The 25,036-nt window shown below is 52.5% G+C and overlaps 2 protein-coding genes across 2 annotated transcripts; both read left to right on the plus strand.

Annotated features, from left to right (window-relative positions):
* The first annotated feature begins 5,970 nt into the window (after window positions 1–5,970).
* LOC144246181 (serine/threonine-protein kinase pim-1-like) lies at window positions 5,971–15,145 on the plus strand. Its single transcript, XM_077782640.1, has 6 exons — window positions 5,971–5,980; window positions 7,439–7,542; window positions 7,635–7,685; window positions 7,977–8,343; window positions 8,736–8,805; window positions 15,058–15,145. Exons 1-6 carry the CDS (start codon window positions 5,971–5,973, stop codon window positions 15,143–15,145), a joined length of 690 nt encoding a protein of 229 aa, XP_077638766.1.
* Window positions 15,146–15,786: 641 nt separating this feature from the next.
* LOC144246182 (serine/threonine-protein kinase pim-1-like) lies at window positions 15,787–24,969 on the plus strand. Its single transcript, XM_077782641.1, has 6 exons — window positions 15,787–15,796; window positions 17,255–17,358; window positions 17,451–17,501; window positions 17,799–18,165; window positions 18,558–18,627; window positions 24,882–24,969. Exons 1-6 carry the CDS (start codon window positions 15,787–15,789, stop codon window positions 24,967–24,969), a joined length of 690 nt encoding a protein of 229 aa, XP_077638767.1.
* The last annotated feature ends 67 nt before the right edge of the window (window positions 24,970–25,036 follow it).

The following is a 25,036-nucleotide window of genomic DNA, read 5'->3' on the forward strand; positions in this document are numbered from 1 at the left end:
GGCACTTGACCAGCTTGGTCTGCATCATCGTAAGTCATGTGCATGGAGCCCACAGGAAATGTTGAGATGCCAGAGTCATTCCCACAGTGCTGGTCTCATTTTACCCCCCAAAAATATCTTCTGCTGCCTTAAAAACAACCGATGGTAATGGAAAGTGCAGTAACCAGTCACAGGAAAGCACCCAGCTGCCCGCCTGTGGCAGGTTCCATCTACTAAACCTGTGCCACCTTCAGAAAATAGTGTGGCTGCCTCTGCGAGGCAACAGCGCATTCTCCTGCTCTCATTCCCACTGTCAGAGCAAAACTGGAACCAAGCAATCCCATTCCATCACAACCACCCTTACGCTGAAAAGGTGGAGCCCTGATCTCAGGAATGCCATTTGTGGCAGAGGTTTTCCGGGAGCGAAAGCATCCTCCCTTCCCAGAGGTATTGCAAGTTCCCCCTCTCCCCACTCCATTCCATCCATAAATTGAACACTAACAATCCAGAAATGTTATACACCACAACCCTGGGATGTATTTTTTTCTTTAGGCAGATCTAAAGCAAGCTGGAAGTTGATCAGCATCTTCTGCCCTCTTCAAGTGAGCATTTGTAACTTTTCTTCCTACAATAATCCAACCAAACTGCTTGGTTACTCCTTGTCCTAGATTGCAAGGCAATGTGTGTATTCTCTCTGCCACCTGTTGGAGGTGTGGCAGTTATCTTCTGTTCATTGGGCAGTTTTCTTTATCTCTTCTACAAACCAATACTCCCTCTGGGGAGAAATCTGCTGGTAATGGGCCATGGAGTGGCCCTGCATGGCTGATAAAATTATATCATCTCACTGGGAGATCTTCTGCCCAGGGGGAGGAACCAAGTATTCCTAACTGGGTATAATCAGAGATTTTGGGACACCAGGGCAGCCTTTCTCCCAACTGGATTCCTGGAGGTGCAGCTTTCTTCGCCACTGGATTCCCAGAGGAAGACCAGGCCCATCTATACCACTACTGGGCCTTCAGAAGAAAACTCCACCTTTCTACAGGATCCCTGCTCCAGCAGAAGCACAGCTGGAACTGCAGGAGCACTGCAGCCACCATTTAATGGGATGCTGCCACCACCCTGACCCACAGGGTGTCAGGTCTTATTCTGACTCTCTCACTCGTTTCTTTTTGTTGAGCTTTGTCCTATTACATTTGTATTTTTGAGTTTTCCTAGTAAAGAACTGTTATGGTTTGACACTGGCACAATGCCAATGCTCCCATGAAAATGTGATCCCTCCCTTGAATGCTGTGAAGTGGAATTTAGAGCAGAGCAAAACAGGCCTAAACTTAATAACAGAAAAAAAAAACTTTATTAAGCTACTACTACAAAAGAAAAGAGAAAGGAAAAAAGGGAAAGAAAAAATACACAAAGATCAAATGAAAACCTTGCAAAGCATTCCTCTTCCTACCACCCAACTCTAACAAACTACAGTGAGACACAATCTAGACCCCAATCAGGTTTTTACCTTCTAAACGATCGATACTCAGCCCCTTCGAGGGAGGCAGGAGCCTCTCTTGTGGCACAGACTCTTGAAGAAAATACAGATCTACATCTTGTGTTTCTATGTCACACATGGCACCGCCCGGAGAAAAGTTTGCTATAGTGACCTTCTCTTTTCTATGCACAAGTGCTCTCACCACCAATGCATGGATGGACAGACTGCTTTTAGGATATTTCCTTTCAAGGATGCCCTGCCAAGAGGGAAGAAAAACAACAGTTCAGTTTTTCATTTTTTGGGACCACAGTCCCCCCTATTTTCCCATTTCCCCTAGAGCTGAGGGCTTAAAAACAGAGATCTTCTTCTCTTCTCTTTCCTTTAAAGACAGGGGGTGCCACCACAAACCCTCTAACTTTTTTCTCTGTTCACTTCTGTGTCTTCCCAGCTGAAGCAGGTCTCTTGACTCACTGGCATTTTCTCAAAATACAGTCTTTCTTAAAAGAGAAGATTAGTTCAGTTTGTGGCTAACATGGAAAAGTCCAGTCAAAAGCCACTCCTTGTCCGCCTCCCATCTAGAATTTCTCCTTCTAACATCCCAGGGTCCAAGGTGTCTCTCTTCCTCTCTTTCAAACCGAGGAGGGGAAGGAAAAATTCACAAAGCTTTCATTTCTCAAGAAAGGGTCAAAAGTTCAAACTCCGCACGGATGGCTCGATGCCCAGACTCCGGCAACTCCCACGCACTGGGCACCTTGCAGCTCCCCCCGCTCCTCCTTCCTCACGGTGGAATTGCTGACAAAACTGCCGATGTCTCTTTCTCTCTCTCTCTCGGGAGAGAAACTCTGGGCGGCGGGGGACAGAGACATCTTAGATTTCTTCCACCCTTCCATCTGCAGGGGCCAGCCCGGTTCCAGTCCCTCCACCCTTTGGCCTTACCTCCGTCAGGCCATGGGCCTTCCCCTCCCCACCCAGCCACGGGCCGGGCGGGGGAGGCTGCACTGCACGCTGACCGGAACTAAAGACAACGAGTTCCCCTGGGAATTCTGCTTTTAACCCCTCTGTGTTCTCAGAGGCGTGTCCACCTTCAATTGGTTAATATCTAAATTGAGCTCTTCCTTCTGGAAAAAATTCTCTTTCCGTGTCAAACTATGACACTCTACCCTTTGCTTCAGAGAACACTGATTACAAAAAAAGAAAAAAAAAAAATCAGTATCAAAATTACATTTAACACATTCTATATGAAACAGCAACTTATACTAAATTTCTACCCTAATTTATTTCAAAATTTAACACATGCTTTGCTTTTATTCTTCTTTGATTTCATCTTACAGCTTTTATGTTATCACTATCTAATCTTGTCTTATATGATTTTATTTTATTTTTCCCGGTCAGGGAACCAAAAATGTCATGGTTTGACACTGGCACAATGCCAGTGCTCCCATGAAAATGTGATCCCTCCCTTGAATGCTGTGAAGTGGAATTTAGAGCAGAGCAAAATAGGCCTAAGCTTAATAACAGAAAAAAAACTTTATTAAGCTACTACTACAAAAGAAAAGAGAAAGGAAAAAAGGGAAAGAAAAAATACACAAAGATCAAATTGAAACCTTGCAAAGCAGTCATCTTCCTACCACCTAACTCTAACAAACTACAGTGAGACACAATCTAGACCCCAATCAGGTTTTTACCTTCTAAACAATCGATACTCAGCCCTTCGAGGGAGGCAGGAGTCTCTTGTGGCACAGACTCTTGAAGAAAATACAGCTCTACATTTTGTGTTTGTACGTGTTTCTTGTGTATCTTGTGTTTCTATGGGGGGGGGGCGGGGGGGGACGGAGACATCTTAGATTTCTTCCACCCTTCCATCTGCAGGGGCCAGCCCGGTTTCAGTCCCTCCACCCTTCGGTCTCACCTCCATCAGGCCATGGGCCTTCCCCTCCCCACCCAGCCACGGGCCGGGCAGGGGAGGCTGCACTACACACTAACCAGAACTAAAGAGAGCGAGTTCCCCTGGGAATTCTGCTTTTAACCCCTCTATATTCCCAGAGGTGTGTCCACCTTCAATTGGTTAATATCTAAATTGACCTCGTCCTTCCGGAAAAAATTCTCTTTCCGTATCAAACTAGGACAAGAACTGTTATTCCCATATCTTCACTCGAGAGCCTTTTAATTTTAAAATTATAATGATTTGGAGGGAAGGGGTTTACATTTTCCGTTTCAGGGGAGGCTTCTGCCTTCTTTAGCAGACACCTGTCTTTTCAAACCAAGACACTGCTCCAAGTAGTTGTTGCTGGAAGATTTTGCTGTGCTTCCCCATTATTAATCCAATTTAAATTTAACCCAAGTGAAATAGGTACTATTTTGCAAATATTGAAACGTCTATATTTGAAGTTCTCAACATACTACAGAGATTGGATAGGTGATTTTCAAACTCTAACGGTGATATTGACCACAGAATATCAATAAATAGGAACTATCAGACAAAAGTTTATCTAATACACACCCTCAAAAAGCTTCAATTTTCTTTTTCTTTTCTATTCTGGAAGAAACAAATTTACCAGCAATGCCATGCATCCAACAAAGTGACCCAGGCAGGCTGATGATCCTTCAGATTCCAGTTTTCAAGGGTGACTCTAGTTGGACACTGCTTGGAGCACTGCTCACACAGTGCTCATGTTAGGATGAAGTTCACAGAATAAAGTGTTTTATTAATTTGCCTTGAAGGGGCAATTTCTTCCACAAAACATCCAAGATTTCTTCGGGAACAGAAGGGATCACGCTGTGCTGTGCAAGGCTACCATGATTTAAGAGTCCAGATTACCTTGGCATATTTAAATAACCTTGTCATTAACAGCAAAGGAGCGGTGCAATTTCCAAGGCTGCATAAGAAAAGGATGTGTGTAGATCCAGCTCTGAAACAAAGCCCAGCTACAAGGTACTTTTGTTTGCTAGGTTTGCAGAGAGCCTTTTTCTCCTGCCCAGACCATCCTCTCCAGGATAACTGCAACAAAACCAAAACACACACTCACCAACACAACTCAGCCAAACCTGCCAGGAAGACCAATGCATTCAGCTGCTTCTACAAAACATCAGCTTACACTTTTCTACTTTAAAAACTAACAGTATATTTACATGCAAGATTTCTTAAAAAGTGGCTATATCCAATAATTTAAAAAAAGCTTAAACATAATACCAAGCTTGTCACCAGCTGCATAGGTCATACTATCAATCCTCTTTATTTCATTCTCCTTTGAAAACAAAATTCCAAGGAGCTCTTGAAATTCATTTTTAAGAGCGCCTTTTGTATCCTTTATTCACTCTTAAAGATAACCATGGAACAAGTAACGAAATAGCTGAAGGAAAATTAGCAGTGTTTTATTTGTCCTGAACCTAAGAATTTAGAACCTTACATTTTTACAAACATGATTTTATACAAAGTATAGGCAATTAAGTTTTCCATCCCCACTAAAGAAAAGGATGTGGCCTGAACCACGGCTGCAGCACCCCCAAGGCTGTAACTGCTCTGCCAGGGGTTCTTCCATGGTCATGGCTCTCAGGTGCTCCAGCACGACCCCAGGCACAGGCACTGATGTTTCGAGGGCTACCTGCTGAGCATGGCCTAATCCACAGCCACAGAGGCTTCAGGTTTATCCCTGGCCCACAATCCCTTCTTGGGCATGGAAACAACCATGGCCACAGGTACTCTGAGAGATTCCTGCTCTGCCATGGGCTTATTCCCAGCCGCGGATGCCTGCGGGTGTCCTGCTCCTTTCTGGGCTCATCCACAGGTCACAGATCCCTCGACTGGAGCTCACACCACTGGAGTTCCAGCAGCACAGAAACAGCAGCGATGTCCTGGCCTGGTCTCATGGATGATGGGAAGGAAAAGCAGGTTCTATTTCAGGGTTTTAAGTGGAGTTTTGATCCTGTCCCTCACAGAATACACCTGGAGCAGGTGTCCAGCTGTGTGACACACAGAAAGGGTGTGCTGGGTGAAGAATGGGCAGATGTACTGGCTTTCAGTAGGATAGGATCCATTTTCTTCCCAGGGAGCGGCAAAGAGCTGGGTTTGGATTCAGCACGGGAATGTGGTGGATAGCACACAGATGTCTTGGATGTTGCTGAGTGGGGCTTGCCCTCCTCAAGGACTTTGCAGTGTCACATTGGACAATCCATGTCCCGTGCTCTGCCAACAAGGAGGTGAGACCATCAACATTCCCCTCCTCATCCCTGTGTCCTACGTAAAGCAGAATCTTCCACCCGCTCTGCTCCAGAGAGCTGGCAAGTGCCCCTAGGGAGCCCCCTCATCCCTCCTGGGGCACTGCGGAGGGCGGGGCCGAGGCAGGGCTGTGACTGCACAAAGGGGCAGAGCGCTGGCGTGAGGCAGGGCTGTGATGTCCCAGGGCTGTGCTGGCCGCAGCACTGTGACATCGCTGTGACATCACCGCGCTGTCGCTGTGTGAGACGGGCCAGCGCCCGCAGCTGCCAGTGCAGTCGCGACGGGGCGTGCCGGAGCCATGGGTGACGGTGACGTCCTGCTGACCGTGCTTCTCCTGCTGCTGGCCGCCGTGGCTGTCTGGTGGGCCTTTGGCCACCGGCAACCGCGGGGCCGGCGGACACGGAGAGGGAAGTGGAGGAAGCGCCCCAGGGTCCAGCCCAGAGGCTCACAGAGGAAGCGAGGAGCCCCTGCGGCTCCCAGGTTCCCCAGGCCTCGGGCGACTCCTGGCAAGCGGCCATGTGCTCCCGCCAGCCCCCTGGGCAGCCCCTGCAGCTGCGGCCCCTGCCTGGCAGACGCCCGGGAGCTGCAGGAACTGATGCTGCACCTCGGGGATGGCAACGGGACATGTGAGCCGCTCTACTCTGGGATGTGGCAGGCATTGTGGAAAGAACTGGAGGAGCTGCAGAACCAAGGCCACCTGCCCTACTGTGGCTTATCCAGCTCCTCCAGAAGCCTCCATCCCGTCCAGAGGCTGCTCCCAGCAAGTTTCTCCATCCCTGGGAGAGCCTCAAGGCCTGCAAGGATGGCACAGCAGGGGAGAGACATCACCATTCATGCAGGAAGCTCAGGCTGTCAGAGACCCTGCATCCAGCCAGGGGCCTCTGCTATCTCTGACAGCCTGCATCCCTTGCAGAGGCTCAGTGAGACCTGTCAGTCTGCAGAAGGAGCAGAGCCCGTGGACAGGCCTCCCAGCTCCCTTGGACTCTGGGACTTCAACAACACAGGCGCCATCCTGACCCTTGACGTGGCAAGGGAAAGCCCAGAAGTCCAACTGGGAGCCCAGACCGGTGCAGGGGAGCCTGCTCAGGAGCAGCTGGCGGGGCAGCAAGCGTCCTGGAGCCAGCAGTGGGCATCCCACAGCAGCCAGGACAGCCAGGACGCTCTTCTGGTTCTGCCCGCCAGCAACAGCCCCAGCCTGGTGGTGGAGACGGGCCTCCAGACAGCACGGAGGTTCCTCCATCTGCAGGAAGCTGCCCCAAGACAGCCCTCGAGTGCAGCCAAGGCCTTTCTAGTAGCAGGTGAGATCTCCCGAGGAGCTGCCTGCGGCTCCCCCGGGGCTCTGGAGGGGCGCGGCCAGGCCAGGCCAGGGCCCCTGCGAGCAGCCTAGTCGCCGGCTGTTTCCAGTGCCTCCGACGGCACGGCTTGAAAAAGCCCTGTCTGCCTTGCAGCCGCTCCTGGCATCCCCCTGTGCCAAGGCTCGGGCTGCAGCCCCGGCCGTCGTCAGGAGCAGAGCCCAGCCCACGCCGCCGGGGACAGCGACGGTGCCGCCCTGCCCCGCTGCCCCGGGGCTGCCGCAGCCGCCTGTGCGCGCTGCCCCGGCCCGGCTCTGCCGCTCGCCAGCCCGGCGGCTGCAGGGCGGTGGCCGCTGCCCGGCGCGCAGCAGGAAGCAGGTGAGAGCGCGGCGGCCGCGGGGGCCCGGCCCGCTTCACTCGCGGGCACTTGCGGGGGGTTCTGGGCGCCAGGCTGATGGCTTCTCTCGGCCGCAGGGCAACAGAGGCAGCGGCAGGAGCTGTACCTGTGGGGCCCGCAGCTGGGCAGCGGCGGCTTCAGCACCGTCTACTCGGGCATCCGCCTCTCGGACGGGAGCCCGGTGAGTGACCGCCACGGCCGGGCGGGGCAGGAGGGGCAGCGGCGGGGAGCGGCAGGGCTGGAGCTCAGCCCTCCTCTCTCCGTGGCTCGCAGGTGGCCATCAAACGCGTGGCCCGGGAGAGCGTCCTGCAGTGGGACGAGCTGGTGAGTGAACGGGGCCAGCGGGACAGAGCGGGGCGTGGCGGGCAGGGAGAATCCCGGGGCGGGCTCAGCGTGCGGAGCCGCAGCCCCGCGGGCCTGGGCACACCGGAGAGCGGAGCTGGGGCCGGGCAGCGGCACCCCCGAGCATCCCCCGGGCGGGAGGAAGCGCAAGCGCCTGGGAGGCTGCGCCAGGGGGCACTGGGGCATCCCGGGCAGGGCGCAGTGCAGCCCCAGGGCTGCTGCAGCAGCAGCAGCAGCAGGCTGCTGCAGGCACTGACTTTCTCCTGCTCACAGCCCGACGGCACCCGCGTGCCCTTGGAGGTGGTGCTCATGGAGAAGGTGGGCTCTGGCTGCCAGAATATCATCCAGCTCCTGGACTGGTTTGAGCTGCCTGACAGCTTCGTGCTGGTCCTGGAGCGTCCGGAGGCATCGCAGGATCTCCTGCAGTTCCTGCAGGACCAGGGCTGCCTGTGCGAGGAGCAGGCGCGCTGGCTTTTCTGCCAGGTGCTGGAGGCAGTGCGGCACTGCACCGCCTGCGGCGTCCTGCACCGGGACATCAAGCCAGAGAACCTCCTGGTGAACCCGGAGAGCGGCCACCTGAAGCTCATTGACTTCGGCTGCGGCACCTTCCTCCAGGAGCGGGCCTTCACGGGCTTTGCCGGTGAGCCCATGGCCTGGGCCCTGCTCCCGGTGCCAGGCACCGCACGGCCCCGTTCCCTCCTGGGCTGCGGGCTGCGTCCTGCAGCCGGCCGCCTTTAGGCACGGGGCGGATGCCGAGCCCCAGGAGCTGGCTGCCGGCCCTGCCGACAGAGGGGGGGCAAAAGCGGCTCCCGGCCCCTGGGCTCAGCGGGCCCACGAGGGCCTGGGCTGCTCCGCTGGCCTTCTTGGCCTTGCGGAATGGTTTCGTGCCTTTGGCCAGCTGGCTGGGGGACGCGGGGTGGCCTTGGGGGGAAGTTGTGGCCACGGCTGCAGCCCCTGCCTCGGCCAGGAGGCCGGCGCCAGGCTCTGGAAGGCAGCAGCCTGCGCCCGGCCAGCGCCGCCTGTCTCCCCTAGGAACGCGCGTGTACAGCCCGCCCGAGTGGATCTGGCTCGGCTGCTACCACGGCCACGCGGCCACCATCTGGTCCCTGGGCGTGCTGCTGTACGTCATGGTCTGCGGGAGCCTCCCCTTCCAGGATGAGCCTGACATCGTGCTGGGCAAGCTCGTCTTCCGGCAGCAGCTCTCTCCAGGTGGGTGTTCGGCCTCAAGCCGGCGGGCTTTGGCAGCTGGCGGCGCGCAGCTCGGCGCGGCCCTCACCAGCTCCGCGGGACGTGGATCTGCCCTCCAGGGCCGGCCGCAGGAGGGGCCCGTGCCGACGGGGTCAGCGCGGCACGGGTGGCCGGAGGAGGCGGCCGTGTCCCGCCGTGCCGCTCTCCTGCGTGGGGCAGAGCCGGTCGGGAGCCCGGCACAGCCCAGAGCCCGGCACAACATGGCCCGGGCCCCGCGGGCGACGGGGGCAGCTGGGCAGGAGACTCTGCCGGTGACCGGCGCTTTCTGCCTTCTCTCCCCAGAGCTCCAGCACCTGATCCGATGGTGTTTGGCCAAGCACCCTGCGGACAGGCCGGAGCTGGAGGAGATCTCATGCCACCCTTGGGTGCGGGGCTGGCGCTTTTGATGCCTTGCCGGAGCCTCTGCAGCACCCACTTTCCGAGTTCCACGCAGGACTGAGAACCCGAAAAATAAAACAACCAACCCATTGTGGTGTGTCAAGGGGCTGGTTCTTTTCAGCAACTTCAGCTAAAGAAACGTCTTGGGAAAAGGGGGAATCAGAGTGCTGCCTTCAGACTTTGTCAAGCTTTCCATGCCTGCCCTCCCGGCTGGTTCTTTATATCTTCAAGCTCAGGCCCTAGTGCGGGCAGGAGGGACTTTGCCCAGCCAAGAAATGCAGCAGTGGAACAACAGCTGCTCTTGCAAAGTGGCAGGGCTTCTTGGTGTCTCTTGAAGCGACACACAGGTCCATGTGTGAATTCCAAGGGTTTTTTGGTTTCCGGGACAGAGACGTTCCTCTCTTAGCAGAACTCTGAGGAGAGCCAGAAGCTACAAAATATCATTTCAGGTTGAGCCCTGCTGAGCTCTTTTTTATTTCTTCCTATGAAATGGCAGGCAGGGCTAGGCGCTTGACCAGCTTGGTCTGCACCATCCTAAGTCATGTGCATGGAGCCCACAGGAAATGTTGAGATGCCAGAGTCATTCCCACAGTGCTGGTCTCATTTTACCCCCCAAAAATATCTTCTGCTGCCTTAAAAACAACCGATGGTAATGGAAAGGGCAGTAACCAGTCACAGGAAAGCACCCAGCTGCCTGCCTGTGGAGGGTGCCATCTACTAAACCTGTGCCACCTTCAGAAAATAGTGTGGCTGCCTCTGCGAGGCAACAGCATATTCTCCTGCTCTCATTCCCACTGTCAGAGCAAAACTGGAATCAAGCAATCCCATTCCATCACAACCACCCTTACGCTGAAAAGGTGGAGCCCTGATCTCAGGAATGCCATTTGTGGCAGAGGTTTTCAGGGAGCGAAAGCATCCTCCCTTCCCAGGGGTATTGCAAGTTCCCCCTCTCCCCACTCCTTTCCATCCATAAATTGAACACTGACAATCCAGAAATGTTATACACCACAACCCTGGGATGTATTTTTTTCTTTAGGTAGATCTAAAGCAAGCTGGAAGTTGTTCAGCATTTTCTGCCCTCTTCAAGTGAGCATTTGTAACTTTTCTTCCTACAATAATCCAACCAAACTGCTTGGTTACTCCTTTTCCTAGATTGCAAGGCAATGTGTGTATTCTCTCTGCCACCTGTTGGAGGTGTGGCAGTTATCTTCTGTTCATTGGGCAGTTTTCTTTGTCTCTTCTACAAACCAATACTCCCTCTGGGGAGAAATCTGCTGGTAATGGGCCATGGAGTGGCCCTGCATGGCTGATAAAATTATATCATCTCACTGGGAGATGTTCTGCCCAGGGGGAGGAACCAAGTATTCCTAACTGGGTATAATCAGAGATTTTGGGACACCAGGGCAGCCTTTCTCCCAACTGGATTCCCGGAGGTGCAGCTTTCTTTGCCACTGGATTCCCAGAGGAAGACCAGGCCCATCTATACCACTACTGGGCCTTCAGAAGAAAACTCCACCTTTCTACAGGTTCCCTGCTCCAGCAGAAGCACAGCTGGAACTGCAGGAGCACTGCAGCCACCATTTAATGGGATGCTGCCACCACCCTGACCCACAGGGTGTCAGGTCTTATTCTGACTCTCTCACTCGTTTCTTTTTGTTGAGCTTTGTCCTATTACATTTGTATTTTTGAGTTTTCCTAGTAAAGAACTGTTATGGTTTGACACTGGCACAATGCCAATGCTCCCATGAAAATGTGATCCCTCCCTTGAATGCTGTGAAGTGGAATTTAGAGCAGAGCAAAACAGGCCTAAGCTTAATAACAGAAATAAAACTTTATTAAGCTACTACTACAAAAGAAAAGAGAAAGGAAAAAAAGGGAAAGAAAAAATACACAAATATCAAATGAAAACCTTGCAAAGCATTCCTCTTCCTACCACCAAACTCTAACAAACTACAGTGAGACACAATCTAGACCCCAATCAGGTTTTTACCTTCTAAACAATCGATACTCAGCGCCTTCGAGGGAGGCAGGAGTCTCTCTTGTGGCACAGACTCTTCAATACAGATCTACATCTTGTGTTTCTATGTCACACATGGCACCGCCTGGAGAAAAGTTTGCTATAGTGACCTTCTCTTTTCTATGCACAGTGCTCTCACCACCAATGCATGGATGGACAGACTGCTTTTAGGATTTTTCCTTTCAAGGATGCCCTGCCAAGAGAGGAGAAAAACAACAGTTCAGTTTTTCATTGTTTGGGTCCACTGTCCCCCCTATTTTCCCATTTCCCCTAGAGCTGAGGGTTTAAAAACAGAGATCTTCTTCTCTTCTCTTTCCTTTAAAGACAGGGGGCGCCACCACAAACCCTCTAACTTTTTTCTCTGTTCACTTCTGTGTCTTCCCAGCTGAAACAGGTCTCTTGACTCACTGGCAATTTCTCAAAATACAGTCTCTCTTAAAAGAAGATTAGTTCAGTTTGTGGCTAACACGGAAAAGTCCAGTCAAAAGCCACTCCTTGTCCCCCTCCCATCTAGAATTTCTCCTTCTAACATCCCAGGGTCTAAGGTGTCTCTCTTCCTCTCTTTCAAACCGAGGAGGGGAAGGAAAAATTCACAAAGCTTTCATTTCTCAAGAAAGGGTTAAAAGTTCAAACTCCGCATGGATGGCTCGATGCCCAGACTCCAGCAACTCCCACGCACAGGGCACCTTGCAGCTCCCCCCGCTCCTCTTTCCTCACGGTGGAATTGCTGACAAAACTGCCGATGTCTCTTTCTCTCTCTCTCTCGGGAGAGAAACTCTGGGGGGGGGAACGGAGACATCTTAGATTTCTTCCACCCTTCCATCTGCAGGGGCCAGCCCGGTTCCAGTCCCTCCACCCTTCGGCCTTACCTCCGTCAGGCCATGGCCTTTCCCCTCCCCACCCAGCCACGGGCCGGGCGGGGGAGGCTGCACTACACACTAACCGGAACTAAAGAGAGCGAGTTCCCCTGGGAATTCTGCTTTTAACCCCTCTGTGTTCTCAGAGGCGTGTCCACCTTCAATTGGTTAATATCTAAATTGATCTCTTCCTTCCGGAAAAAATTCTCTTTCTGTGTCAAACCACGACACTCTACCCTTTGCTTCAGAGAACACTGATTACAAAAAAAGAAACAAAAAATCACTATCAAAATTACATTTAACACATTCTATATGAAACAGCAACTTATACTAAATTTCTACCCTAATTTATTTCAAAATTTAACACATGCTTTGCTTTTATTCTTCTTTGATTTCATCTTACAGCTTTTATGTTATCACTAGCTTATCTTGTCTTATTTGATTTTATTTTATTTTTCCCGGTCAGGGAACCAAAAATGTCATGGTTTGACACTGGCACAATGCCAGTGCTCCCATGAAAATGTGATCCCTCCCTTGAATGCTGTGAAGTGGAATTTAGAGCAGAGCAAAACAGGCCTAAGCTTAATAAGAGAAAAAAAAAAAAACTTTATTAGGCTACTACTACAAAAGAAAAGAGAAAGGAAAAAAAGGAAAGAAAAAATACACAAAGATCAAATTGAAACCTTGCAAAGCATTCATCTTCCTACCACCTAACTCTAACAAACTACAGTGAGACACAATCTAGACCCCACTCAGGTTTTTACCTTCTAAACAATCGATACTCAGCCCTTCGAGGGAGGCAGGAGTCTCTTGTGGCACAGACTCTTGAAGAAAATACAGCTCTACATCTTGTGTTTCTATGTGTTTCTTGTGTATCTTGTGTTTTTCTGCGGGGGGACGGAGACATCTTAGGTTTTTTCCACCCTTCCATCTGCAGGGGCCAGCCCGGTTTCAGTCCCTCCACCCTTTGGCCTTACCTCCGTCAGGCCATGGGCCTTCCCCTCCCCACCCAGCCACGGGCCAGGCGGGGGAGGCTGCACTACACACTAACCAGAACTAAAGAGAGCGAGTTCCCCTGGGAATTCTGCTTTTAACCCCTCTATATTCCCAGAGGTGTGTCCACCTTCAATTGGTTAATATCTAAATTGACCTCGTCCTTCCGGAAAAAATTCTCTTTCCGTATCAAACTAGGACAAGAACTGTTATTCCCATATCTTCACCCGAGAGCCTTTTAATTTTAAAATTATAATGATTTGGAGGGAAGGGGTTTACATTTTCCGTTTCAGGGGAGGCTTCTGCCTTCTTTAGCAGACACCTGTCTTTTCAAACCAAGACACTGCTCCAAGTAGTTGTTGCTGGAAGATTTTGCTGTGCTTCCCCATTATTAACCCAGTTTAAATTTAACCCAAGTGAAATAAGTACTATTTTGCAAATATTGAAACGTCTATATTTGAAGTTCTCAACATACTACAGAGATTGGATAGGTGATTTTCAAACTCTAACGGTGATATTGACCACAGAATATCAATAAATAGGAACTATCAGACAAAAGTTTATCTAATACACACCCTCAAAAAGCCTCAATTTTCTTTTTCTTTTCTATTCTGAAGAAACAAATTTACCAGCAATGCCATGCATCCAACAAAGTGACCCAGGCAGGCTGATGATCCTTCAGATTCCAGTTTTCAAGGGTGACTCTAGTTGGACACTGCTTGGAGCACTGCTCACACAGTGCTCATGTTAGGATGAAGTTCACAGAATAAAGTGTTTTATTAATTTGCCTTGAAGGGGCAATTTCTTCCATAAAACTTCCAAGATTTCTCCGGGAACAGAAGGGATCACGCTGTGCTGTGCAAGGCTACCATGATTTAAGAGTCCAGATTACCTTGCCATATTTAAATAACCTTGTCATTAACAGCAAAGGAGCGGTGCAATTTCCAAGGCTGCATAAGAAAAGGATGTGTGTAGATCCAGCTCTGAAACAAAGCCCAGCTACAAGGTACTTTTGTTTGCTAGGTTTGCAGAGAGCCTTTTTCTCCTGCCCAGACCATCCTCTCCAGGATAACTGCAACAAAACCAAAACACACACTCACCAACACAACTCAGCCAAACCTGCCAGGAAGACCAATGCATTCAGCTGCTTCTACAAAACATCAGCTTACACTTTTCTACTTTAAAAACTAACAGTATAAATATACATGCAAGATTTCTTAAAAAGTGGCTATATCCAATAATTTAAAAAAAGCTTAAACATAATGCCAAGCTTGTCACCAGCTGCATAGGTCATACTATCAATCCTCTTTATTTCATTCTCCTTTGAAAACAAAATTCCAAAGAGCTCTTGAAATTCATTTTTAAGAGCGCCTTTTGTATCCTTTATTCACTCTTAAAGATAACCATGGAACAAGTAACAAAATAGCTGAAGGAAAATTAGCAGTGTTTTATTTGTCCTGAACCTAAGAATTTAGAACCTTACATTTTTACAAACATGATTTTATACAAAGTATAGGCAATGAAGTTTTCCATCCCCACTAAAGAAATGGATTTGGCCTGAACCACGGCTGCAGCACCCCCAAGGCTGTAACTGCTCTGCCAGGGGTTCTTCCATGGTCATGGCTCTCAGGTGCTCCAGCACGACCCCAGGCACAGGCACTGATGTTTCGAGGGCTACCTGATGAGCATGGCCTAATCCACAGCCACAGAGGCTTCAGGTTTATCCCTGGGCCACAATCCCTTCTTGGCCATGGAAACAACCATGGCCACAGGTACTCTGAGAGATTCCTGCTCTGCCATGGGCTTATTCCCAGCCGCAGATGTCTGCGGGTGTCCTGCTCCTGTCTGGGCTCATCCACAGGTCACAGATCCCTCGACTGGAGCTCACACCACTGGAGTTCCAGCAGCACAGAAACAGCAGCGATGTCCTGGCCTGGTCTCATGGATGATGGGAAGGAAAAGCAGGTTCTATTTCAGGGTTTTAAGTGGAGTTTTGATCCTGTCCCTCACAGAATACACCTGGAACAGGTGTCCAGCTGTGTGACACACAGAAAGGGTGTGCTGGGTGAAGAATGGGCAGATGTACTGGCTTTCAGTGGGATAGGATCCATTTTCTTCCCAGGGAGCGGCAAAGAGCTGGGTTTGGATTCAGCATGGGAATATGGTGGATAGCACACAGATGTCTTGGATGTTGCTGAGTGGGGCTTGCCCTCCTCAAGGACTTTGCAGTGTCACATTGGACAACCCATGTCCCGTGCTCTGCCAGCAAGGAGGTGAGACCATCAACATTCCCCTCCTCATCCCTGTGTCCTACGTAAAGAAGAATCTTCCACCCGCTCTGCTCCAGAGAGCTGGCAAGTGCCCCTGGGGAGCACCCTCATCCCTCCTGGGGCACTGCGGAGGGCGGGGCCGAGGCAGGGCTGTGACTGCACAAAGGGGCAGAGCGCTGGCGTGAGGCAGGGCTGTGATGTCCCAGGGCTGTGCTGGCCGCAGCACTGTGACATCGCTGTGACATCACCGCGCTGTCGCTGTGTGAGACGGGCCAGCGCCCGCAGCTGCCAGTGCAGTCGCGACGGGACGTGCCGGAGCCATGGGTGACGGTGACGTCCTGCTGACCGTGCTTCTCCTGCTGCTGGCCGCCGTGGCTGTCTGGTGGGCCTTTGGCCACCGGCAACCGCGGGGCCGGCGGACACGGAGAGGGAAGTGGAGGAAGCGCCCCAGGGTCCAGCCCAGAGGCTCACGGAGGAAGCGAGGAGCCCCTGCGGCTCCCAGGTTCCCCAGGCCTCGGGCGACTCCTGGCAAGCGGCCACGTGCTCCCGCCAGCCCCCTGGGCAGCCCCTGCAGCTGCGGCCCCTGCCTGGCAGAGGCCCGGGAGCTGCAGGAACTGATGCTGCACCTCGGGGATGGCAACGGGACACGTGAGCCGCTCTATTCTGGGATGTGGCAGGCATCGTGGAAAGAACTGGAGGAGCTGCAGAACCAAGGCCACCTGCCCTGCTGTGGCTTAGCCAGCTCCTCCAGAAGCCTCCATCCCGTCCACAGGCTGCTCCCAGCAAGTTTCTCCATCCCTGGGAGAGCCTCAAGGCCTGCAAGGACGGCACAGCAGGGGAGAGACATCTCCATTCATGCAGGAAGCTCAGGCTGTCAGAGACCCTGCATCCAGCCAGGGGCCTCTGCTATCTCTGACAGCCTGCATCCCTTGCAGAGGCTCAGTGAGACCTGTCAGCCTGCGGAAAGAGCAGAGCCCGTGGACAGGTCTCCCAGCTCCCTTGGACTCTGGGACTTCAACAACACAGGCAACATCCTGACCCTTGACGTGGCAAGGGAAGGCCCAGAAGTCCAACTGGGAGCCCAGACCGATGCAGGGTAGCCCGCTCAGGAGCAGCTGGCGGGGCAGCAAGCATCCTGGAGCCAGCAGTGGGCATCCCACAGCAGCCAGGACAGCCAGGACGCTCTTCTGGTTCTGCCCGCCAGCAACAGCCCCAGCCTGGTGGTGGAGACGGGCCTCCAGACAGCACGGAGGTTCCTCCATCTGCAGGAAGCTGCCCCAAGACAGCCCTCGAGTGCAGCCAAGGCCTTTCTAGTAGCAGGTGAGATCTCCCGAGGAGCTGCCTGCGGCTCCCCCGGGGCTCTGGAGGGGCGCGGCCAGGCCAGGCCAGGGCCCCTGCGAGCAGCCTAGTCGCCGGCTGTTTCCAGTGCCTCCGACGGCACGGCTTGAAAAAGCCCTGTCTGCCTTGCAGCCGCTCCTGGCATCCCCCTGTGCCAAGGCTCGGGCTGCAGCCCCGGCCGTCGTCAGGAGCAGAGCCCAGCCCACGCCGCCGGGGACAGCGACGGTGCCGCCCTGCCCCGCTGCCCCGGGGCTGCCGCAGCCGCCTGTGCGCGCTGCCCCGGCCCGGCTCTGCCGCTCGCCAGCCCGGCGGCTGCAGGGCGGTGGCCGCTGCCCGGCGCGCAGCAGGAAGCAGGTGAGAGCGCGGCGGCCGCGGGGGCCCGGCCCGCTTCACTCGCGGGCACTTGCGGGGGGTTCTGGGCGCAAGGCTGATGGCTTCTCTCGGCCGCAGGGCAACAGAGGCAGCGGCAGGAGCTGTACCTGTGGGGCCCGCAGCTGGGCAGCGGCGGCTTCAGCACCGTCTACTCGGGCATCCGCCTCTCGGACGGGAGCCCGGTGAGTGGCCGCCACGGCCGGGCGGGGCAGGAGGGGCAGCGGCGGGGAGCGGCAGGGCTGGAGCTCAGCCCTCCTCTCTCCGTGGCTCGCAGGTGGCCATCAAACGCGTGGCCCGGGAGAGCGTCCTGCAGTGGGACGAGCTGGTGAGTGAACGGGGCCAGCGGGACAGAGCGGGGCGTGGCGGGCAGGGAGAATCCCGGGGCGGGCTCAGCGTGCGGAGCCGCAGCCCCGCGGGCCTGGGCACACCGGAGAGCGGAGCTGGGGCCGGGCAGCGGCACCCCCGAGCATCCCCCGGGCGGGAGGAAGCGCAAGCGCCTGGGAGGCTGCGCCAGGGGGCACTGGGGCATCCCGGGCAGGGCGCAGCGCAGCCCCAGGGCTGCTGCAGCAGCAGCAGCAGCAGCAGCAGGCTGCTGCAGGCACTGACTTTCTCCTGCTCACAGCCCGACGGCACCCGCGTGCCCCTGGAGGTGGTGCTCATGGAGAAGGTGGGCTCTGGATGCCAGAATATCATCCAGCTCCTCGATTGGTTTGAGCTGCCGGACAGCTTTGTGCTAGTGCTGGAGCGTCCGGAGGCATCGCAGGATCTCCTGCAGCTCCTGCAGGAGCAGGGCTGCCTGTGCGAGGAGCAGGCGCGCTGGCTTTTCTGCCAGGTGCTGGAGGCCGTGCGGCACTGCACCGCCTGCGGCGTCCTGCACCGGGACATCAAGCCAGAGAACCTCCTGGTGAACCCGGAGAGCGGCCACCTGAAGCTCATTGACTTCGGCTGCGGCACCTTCCTCCAGGAGCGGGCCTTCACGGGCTTTGCCGGTGAGCCCATGGCCTGGGCCCTGCTCCCGGTGCCAGGCACTGCACGGCCCCGTTCCCTCCTGGGCTGCGGGCTGCGTCCTGCAGCCGGCCGCCTTTAGGAACGGGGCGGATGCCGAGCCCCAGGAGCCGGCTGCAGGCCCTGCCGACAGAGGGGGGGCAAAAGCGGCTCCCGGCCCCTGGGCTCAGTGGGCCCACGAGGGCCTGGGCTGCTCCGCTGGCCTTCTTGGCCTTGCGGAATGGTTTCGTGCCTTTGGCCAGCTGGCTGGGGGACGCGGGGTGGCCTCGGGGGGAATCTGTGGCCACGGCTGCAGCCCCTGCCTCGGCCAGGAGGCCGGCGCCAGGCTCTGGAAGGCAGCAGCCTGCGCCCGGCCAGCGCCGCCTGTCTCCCCTAGGAACGCGCGTGTACAGCCCGCCCGAGTGGATCTGGCTCGGCTGCTACCACGGCCACGCGGCCACCATCTGGTCCCTGGGCGTGCTGCTGTACGTCATGGTCTGCGGGAGCCTCCCCTTCCAGGATGAGCCTGACATCGTGCTGGGCAAGCTCGTCTTCCGGCAGCAGCTCTCTCCAGGTGGGTGTCCGGCCTCAAGCCGGCGGGCTTTGGCAGCTGGCGGCGCGCAGCTCGGCGCGGCCCTCACCAGCTCCGCGGGACGTGGATCTGCCCTCCAGGGCCGGACGAAGGAGGGGCCCGTGCCGACGGGGTCAGCGCGGCACGGGCGGCCGGAGGAGGCGGCCGTGTCCCGCCGTGCCGCTCTCCTGCGTGGGGCAGAGCCGGTCGGGAGCCCGGCACAGCCCAGAGCCCGGCACAACATGGCCCGGGCCCCGCGGGCGACGGGGGCAGCTGGGCAGGAGACTCTGCCGGTGACCGGCGCTTTCTGCCTTCTCTCCCCAGAGCTCCAGCACCTGATCCGATGGTGTTTGGCCAAGCACCCTGCGGACAGGCCGGAGCTGGAGGAGATCTCATGCCACCCTTGGGTGCGGGGCCGGCATTTTTGATGCCTTGCCGGAGCCTCTGCAGCACCCACTTTCCGAGTTCCACGCAGGACTGAGAACCCGAAAAATAAAACAACCAACCCATTGTGGTGTGTCAAGGCTGGTCCTTGTCAGCAACTTCAGCTAAAGAAACGTCTTGGGAAAAGGGGGAATCAGAGTGCTGCCTTCAGACTTTGTCAAGCTTTCCATGCCTGCCCTCCCGGCTGGTTTTTTGTATCTTCAAGCTCAGGCCGTAGTGCGGGTAGGAGGGGCTTTGCCCAGCCAAGAAATTCAGCAGCGGAACAACAGCTGCTCTTGCAAAGTGGCAGGGCTTCTTGGTGTCTCTTGAAGCGACACACAGGTCCATGTGTGCATTCCAGGGGTTATTTGGTTTCAGGGACAGAGACGTTCCTCTCTTACCAGAACTCTGAGGAGAGCCGGAAGCTACAAAATATCATTTCAGGTTGAGCCCTGCTGAGCTCTTTTTTATTTCTTCCTATGAAATGGGAGGCAGGGCTAGGCACTTGACCAGCTTGGTCTGCACCATCCTAAGTCATGTGCATGGAGCCCACAGGAAATGTTGAGATGCCAGAGTCATTCCCACAGTGCTGGTCTCATTTTACCCCCAAAAAATATCTTCTGCTGCCTTAAAAACAACCGATGGTAATGGAAAGCGCAGTAACCAGTCACAGGAAAGCACCCAGCTGCCTGCCTGTGGAGGGTGCCATCTACTAAACCTGTGCCACCTTCAGAAAATAGTGTGGCTGCCTCTGCGAGGCAACAGCACATTCTCCTGCTCTCATTCCCACTGTCAGAGCAAAACTGGAACCAAGCAATCCCATTCCATCACAACCACCCTTACGCTGAAAAGGTGGAGCCCTGATCTCAGGAATGCCATTTGTGGCAGAGGTTTTCCGGGAGCGAAAGCATCCTCCCTTCCCAGAGGTATTGCAAGTTCCCCCTCTCCCCACTCCATTCCATCCATAAATTGAACACTAACAATCCAGAAATGTTATACACCACAACCCTGGGATGTATTTTTTTTCTTTAGGTAGATCTAAAGCAAGCTGGAAGTTGTTCAGCATCTTCTGCCCTCTTCAAGTGAGCATTTGTAACTTTTCTTCCTACAATAATCCAACCAAACTGCTTGGTTACTCCTTGTCCTAGATTGCAAGGCAATGTGTGTATTCTCTCTGCCACCTGTTGGAGGTGTGGCAGTTATCTTCTGTTCATTGGGCAGTTTTCTTTATCTCTTCTACAAACCAATACTCCCTCTGGGGAGAAATCTGCTGGTAATGGGCCATGGAGTGGCCCTGCATGGCTGATAAAATTACATCATCCCACTGGGAGATCTTCTGCCCAGGGGGAGGAACCAAGTATTCCTAACTGGGTATAATCAGAGATTTTGGGACACCAGGGCAGCCTTTCTCCCAACTGGATTCCCGGAGGTGCAGCTTTCTTCGCCACTGGATTCCCAGAGGAAGACCAGGCCCATCTATACCACTACTGGGCCTTCAGAAGAAAACTCCACCTTTCTACAGGATCCCTGCTCCAGCAGAAGCACAGCTGGAACTGCAGGAGCACTGCAGCCACCATTTAATGGGATGCTGCCACCACCCTGACCCACAGGGTGTCAGGTCTTATTCTGACTCTCTCACTCGTTTCTTTTTGTTGAGCTTTGTCCTATTACATTTGTATTTTTGAGTTTTCCTAGTAAAGAACTGTTATGGTTTGACACTGGCACAATGCCAATGCTCCCATGAAAATGTGATCCCTCCCTTGAATGCTGTGAAGTGGAATTTAGAGCAGAGCAAAACAGGCCTAAGCTTGATAACAGAAAAAAAAAACTTTATTAAGCTACTACTACAAAAGAAAAGAGAAAGGAAAAAAAGGAAAGAAAAAATACACAAAGATCAAATGAAAACCTTGCAAAGCATTCCTCTTCCTACCACCCAACTCTAACAAACTACAGTGAGACACAATCTAGACCCCAATCAGGTTTTTACCTTCTAAACGATCGATACTCAGCCCCTTCGAGGGAGGCAGGAGCCTCTCTTGTGGCACAGACTCTTGAAGAAAATACAGATCTACATCTTGTGTTTCTATGTCACACATGGCACCGCCCGGAGAAAAGTTTGCTATAGTGACCTTTTCTTTTCTATGCACAGTGCTCTCACCACCAATGCATGGATGGACAGACTGCTTTTAGGATATTTCCTTTCAAGGATGCCCTGCCAAGAGGGAAGAAAAACAACAGTTCAGTTTTTCATTTTTTGGGACCACAGTCCCCCCTATTTTCCCATTTCCCCTAGAGCTGAGGGTTTAAAAACAGAGATCTTCTTCTCTTCTCTTTCCTTTAAAGACAGGGGGCGCCACCACAAACCCTCTAACTTTTTTCTCTGTTCACTTCTGTGTCTTCCCAGCTGAAGCAGGTCTCTTGACTCACTGGCATTTTCTCAAAATACAGTCTTTCTTAAAAGAGAAGATTAGTTCAGTTTGTGGCTAACATGGAAAAGTCCAGTCAAAAGCCACTCCTTGTCCGCCTCCCATCTAGAATTTCTCCTTCCAACATCCCAGGGTCCAAGGTGTCCTCTTCCTCTCTTTCAAACCGAGGAGGGGAAGGAAAAATTCACAAAGCTTTCATTTCTCAAGAAAGGGTCAAAAGTTCAAACTCCGCACGGATGGCTCGATGCCCAGACTCCGGCAACTCCCACGCACTGGGCACCTTGCAGCTCCCCCCGCTCCTCCTTCCTCACGGTGGAATTGCTGACAAAACTGCCGATGTCTCTTTCTCTCTCTCTCTCGGGAGAGAAACTCTGGGCGGCGGGGGACAGAGACATCTTAGATTTCTTCCACCCTTCCATCTGCAGGGGCCAGCCCGGTTCCAGTCCCTCCACCCTTTGGCCTTACCTCCGTCAGGCCATGGGCCTTCCCCTCCCCACCCAGCCACGGGCCGGGCGGGGGAGGCTGCACTGCACGCTGACCGGAACTAAAGAGAGCGAGTTCCCCTGGGAATTCTGCTTTTAACCCCTCTGTGTTCTCAGAGGCGTGTCCACCTTCAATTGGTTAATATCTAAATTGAGCTCTTCCTTCTGGAAAAAATTCTCTTTCCGTGTCAAACTATGACACTCTACCCTTTGCTTCAGAGAACACTGATTACAAAAAAAGAAAAAAAAAAAATCAGTATCAAAATTACATTTAACACATTCTATATGAAACAGCAACTCATACTAAATTTCTACCCTAATTTATTTCAAAATTTAACACATGCTTTGCTTTTATTCTTCTTTGATTTCATCTTACAGCTTTTATGTTATCACTATCTTATCTTGTCTTATATGATTTTATTTTATTTTTCCCGGTCAGGGAACCAAAAATGTCATGGTTTGACACTGGCACAATGCCAGTGCTCCCATGAAAATGTGATCCCTCCCTTGAATGCTATGAAGTGGAATTTAGAACAGTGCAAAACAGGCCTAAGCTTAATAAGAGAAAAAAAACTTTATTAAGCTACTACTACAAAAGAAAAGAGAAAGGAAAAAAGGGAAAGAAAAAATACACAAAGATCAAATGAAAACCTTGCAAAGCATTCATCTTCCTACCACCCAACTCTAACAAACTACAGTGAGACACAATCTAGACCCCAGTCAGGTTTTTACCTTCTAAACAATCGATACTCAGCCCTTCGAGGGAGGCAGGAGTCTCTTGTGGCACAGACTCTTGAAGAAAATACAGCTCTACATCTTGTGTTTCTATGTGTTTCTTGTGTATCTTGTGTTTCTCTGGGGGGGGCGGGGGGGGACGGAGACATCTTAGATTTCTTCCACCCTTCCATCTGCAGGGGCCAGCCCAGTTTCAGTCCCTCCACCCTTTGGCCTTACCTCCGTCAGGCCATGGGCCTTCCCCTCCCCACCCAGCCACGGGCCGGGCGGGGGAGGCTGCACTGCACGCTGACCGGAACTAAAGAGAGCGAGTTCCCCTGGGAATTCTGCTTTTAACCCCTCTATATTCCCAGAGGTGTGTCCACCTTCAATTGGTTAATATCTAAATTGACCTCTTCCTTCCGGAAAAAATTCTCTTTCCGTATGAAACTACGACAAGAACTGTTATTCCCATATTTTCACCCGAGAGCCTTTTAATTTTAAAATTATAATGATTTGGAGGGAAGGGGTTTACATTTTCCGTTTCAGGGGAGGCTTCTGCCTTCTTTAGCAGACACCTGTCTTTTCAAACCCAGACACTGCTCCAAGTAGTTGTTGCTGGTAGATTTTGCTGTGCTTCCCCATTATTAACCCAATTTAAATTTAAGCCAAGTGAAATAAGTACTATTTTGCAAATATTGAAACGTCTATATTTGAAGTTCTCAACATACTACAGAGATTGGATAGGTGATTTTCAAACTCTAACGGTGATATTGACCACAGAATATCAATAAATAGGAACTATCAGACAAAAGTTTATCTAATACACACCCTCAAAAAGCCTCAATTTTCTTTTTCTTTTCTATTCTGGAAGAAACAAATTTACCAGCAATGCCATGCATCCAACAAAGTAACCCAGGCAGGCTGATGATCCTTCAGATTCCAGTTTTCAAGGGTGACTCTAGTTGGACACTGCTTGGAGCACTGCTCACACAGTGCTCATGTTAGGATGAAGTTCACAGAATAAAGTGTTTTATTAATTTGCCTTGAAGGGGCAATTTCTTCCATAAAACTTCCAAGATTTCTCCGGGAACAGAAGGGATCACGCTGTGCTGTGCAAGGCTACCATGATTTAAGAGTCCAGATTACCTTGGCATATTTAAATAACCTTGTCATTAACAGCAAAGGAGCGGTGCAATTTCCAAGGCTGCGTAAGAAAAGGATGTGTGTAGATCCAGCTCTGAAACAAAGCCCAGCTACAAGGTACTTTTGTTTGCTAGGTTTGCAGAGAGCCTTTTTCTCCTGCCCAGACCATCCTCTCCAGGATAACTGCAACAAAACCAAAACACACACTCACCAACACAACTCAGCCAAACCTGCCAGGAAGACCAATGCATTCAGCTGCTTCTACGAAACATCAGCTTACACTTTTCTACTTTAAAAACTAACAGTATATTTACATGCAAGATTTCTTAAAAAGTGGCTATATCCAATAATTTAAAAAAAGCTTAAACATAATACCAAGCTTGTCACCAGCTGCATAGGTCCTACTATCAATCCTCTTTATTTCATTCTCCTTTGAAAACAAAATTCCAAGGAGCTCTTGAAATTCATTTATAAGAGCGCCTTTTGTATCCTTTATTCACTCTTAAAGATAACCATGGAACAAGTAACGAAATAGCTGAAGGAAAATTAGCAGTGTTTTATTTGTCCTGAACCTAAGAATTTAGAACCTTACATTTTTACAAACATGATTTTATACAAAGTATAGGCAATGAAGTTTTCCATCCCCACTAAAGAAAAGGATGTGGCCTGAACCACGGCTGCAGCACCCCCAAGGCTGTAACTGCTCTGCCAAAGGTTCTTCCATGGTCATGGCTCTCAGGTGCTCCAGCACGACCCCAGGCACAGGCACTGATGTTTCGAGGGCTACCTGCTGAGCATGGCCTAATCCACAGCCACAGAGGCTTCAGGTTTATCCCTGGGCCACAATCCCTTCTTGGCCATGGAAACAACCATGGCCACAGGTACTCTGAGAGATTCCTGCTCTGCCATGGGCTTATTCCCAGCCACGGATGCCTGCTCCTGTCTGGGCTCATCCACAGGTCACAGATCCCTCGACTGGAGCTCACACCACTGGAGTTCCAGCAGCACAGAAACAGCAGCGATGTCCTGGCCTGGTCTCATGGATGATGGGAAGGAAAAGCAGGTTCTATTTCAGGGTTTTAAGTGGAGTTTTGATCCTGTCCCTCACAGAATA

This window comes from Lonchura striata, chromosome 4, assembly GCF_046129695.1.
Source record: "Lonchura striata isolate bLonStr1 chromosome 4, bLonStr1.mat, whole genome shotgun sequence".
NCBI lineage: Eukaryota > Metazoa > Chordata > Aves > Passeriformes > Estrildidae > Lonchura > Lonchura striata.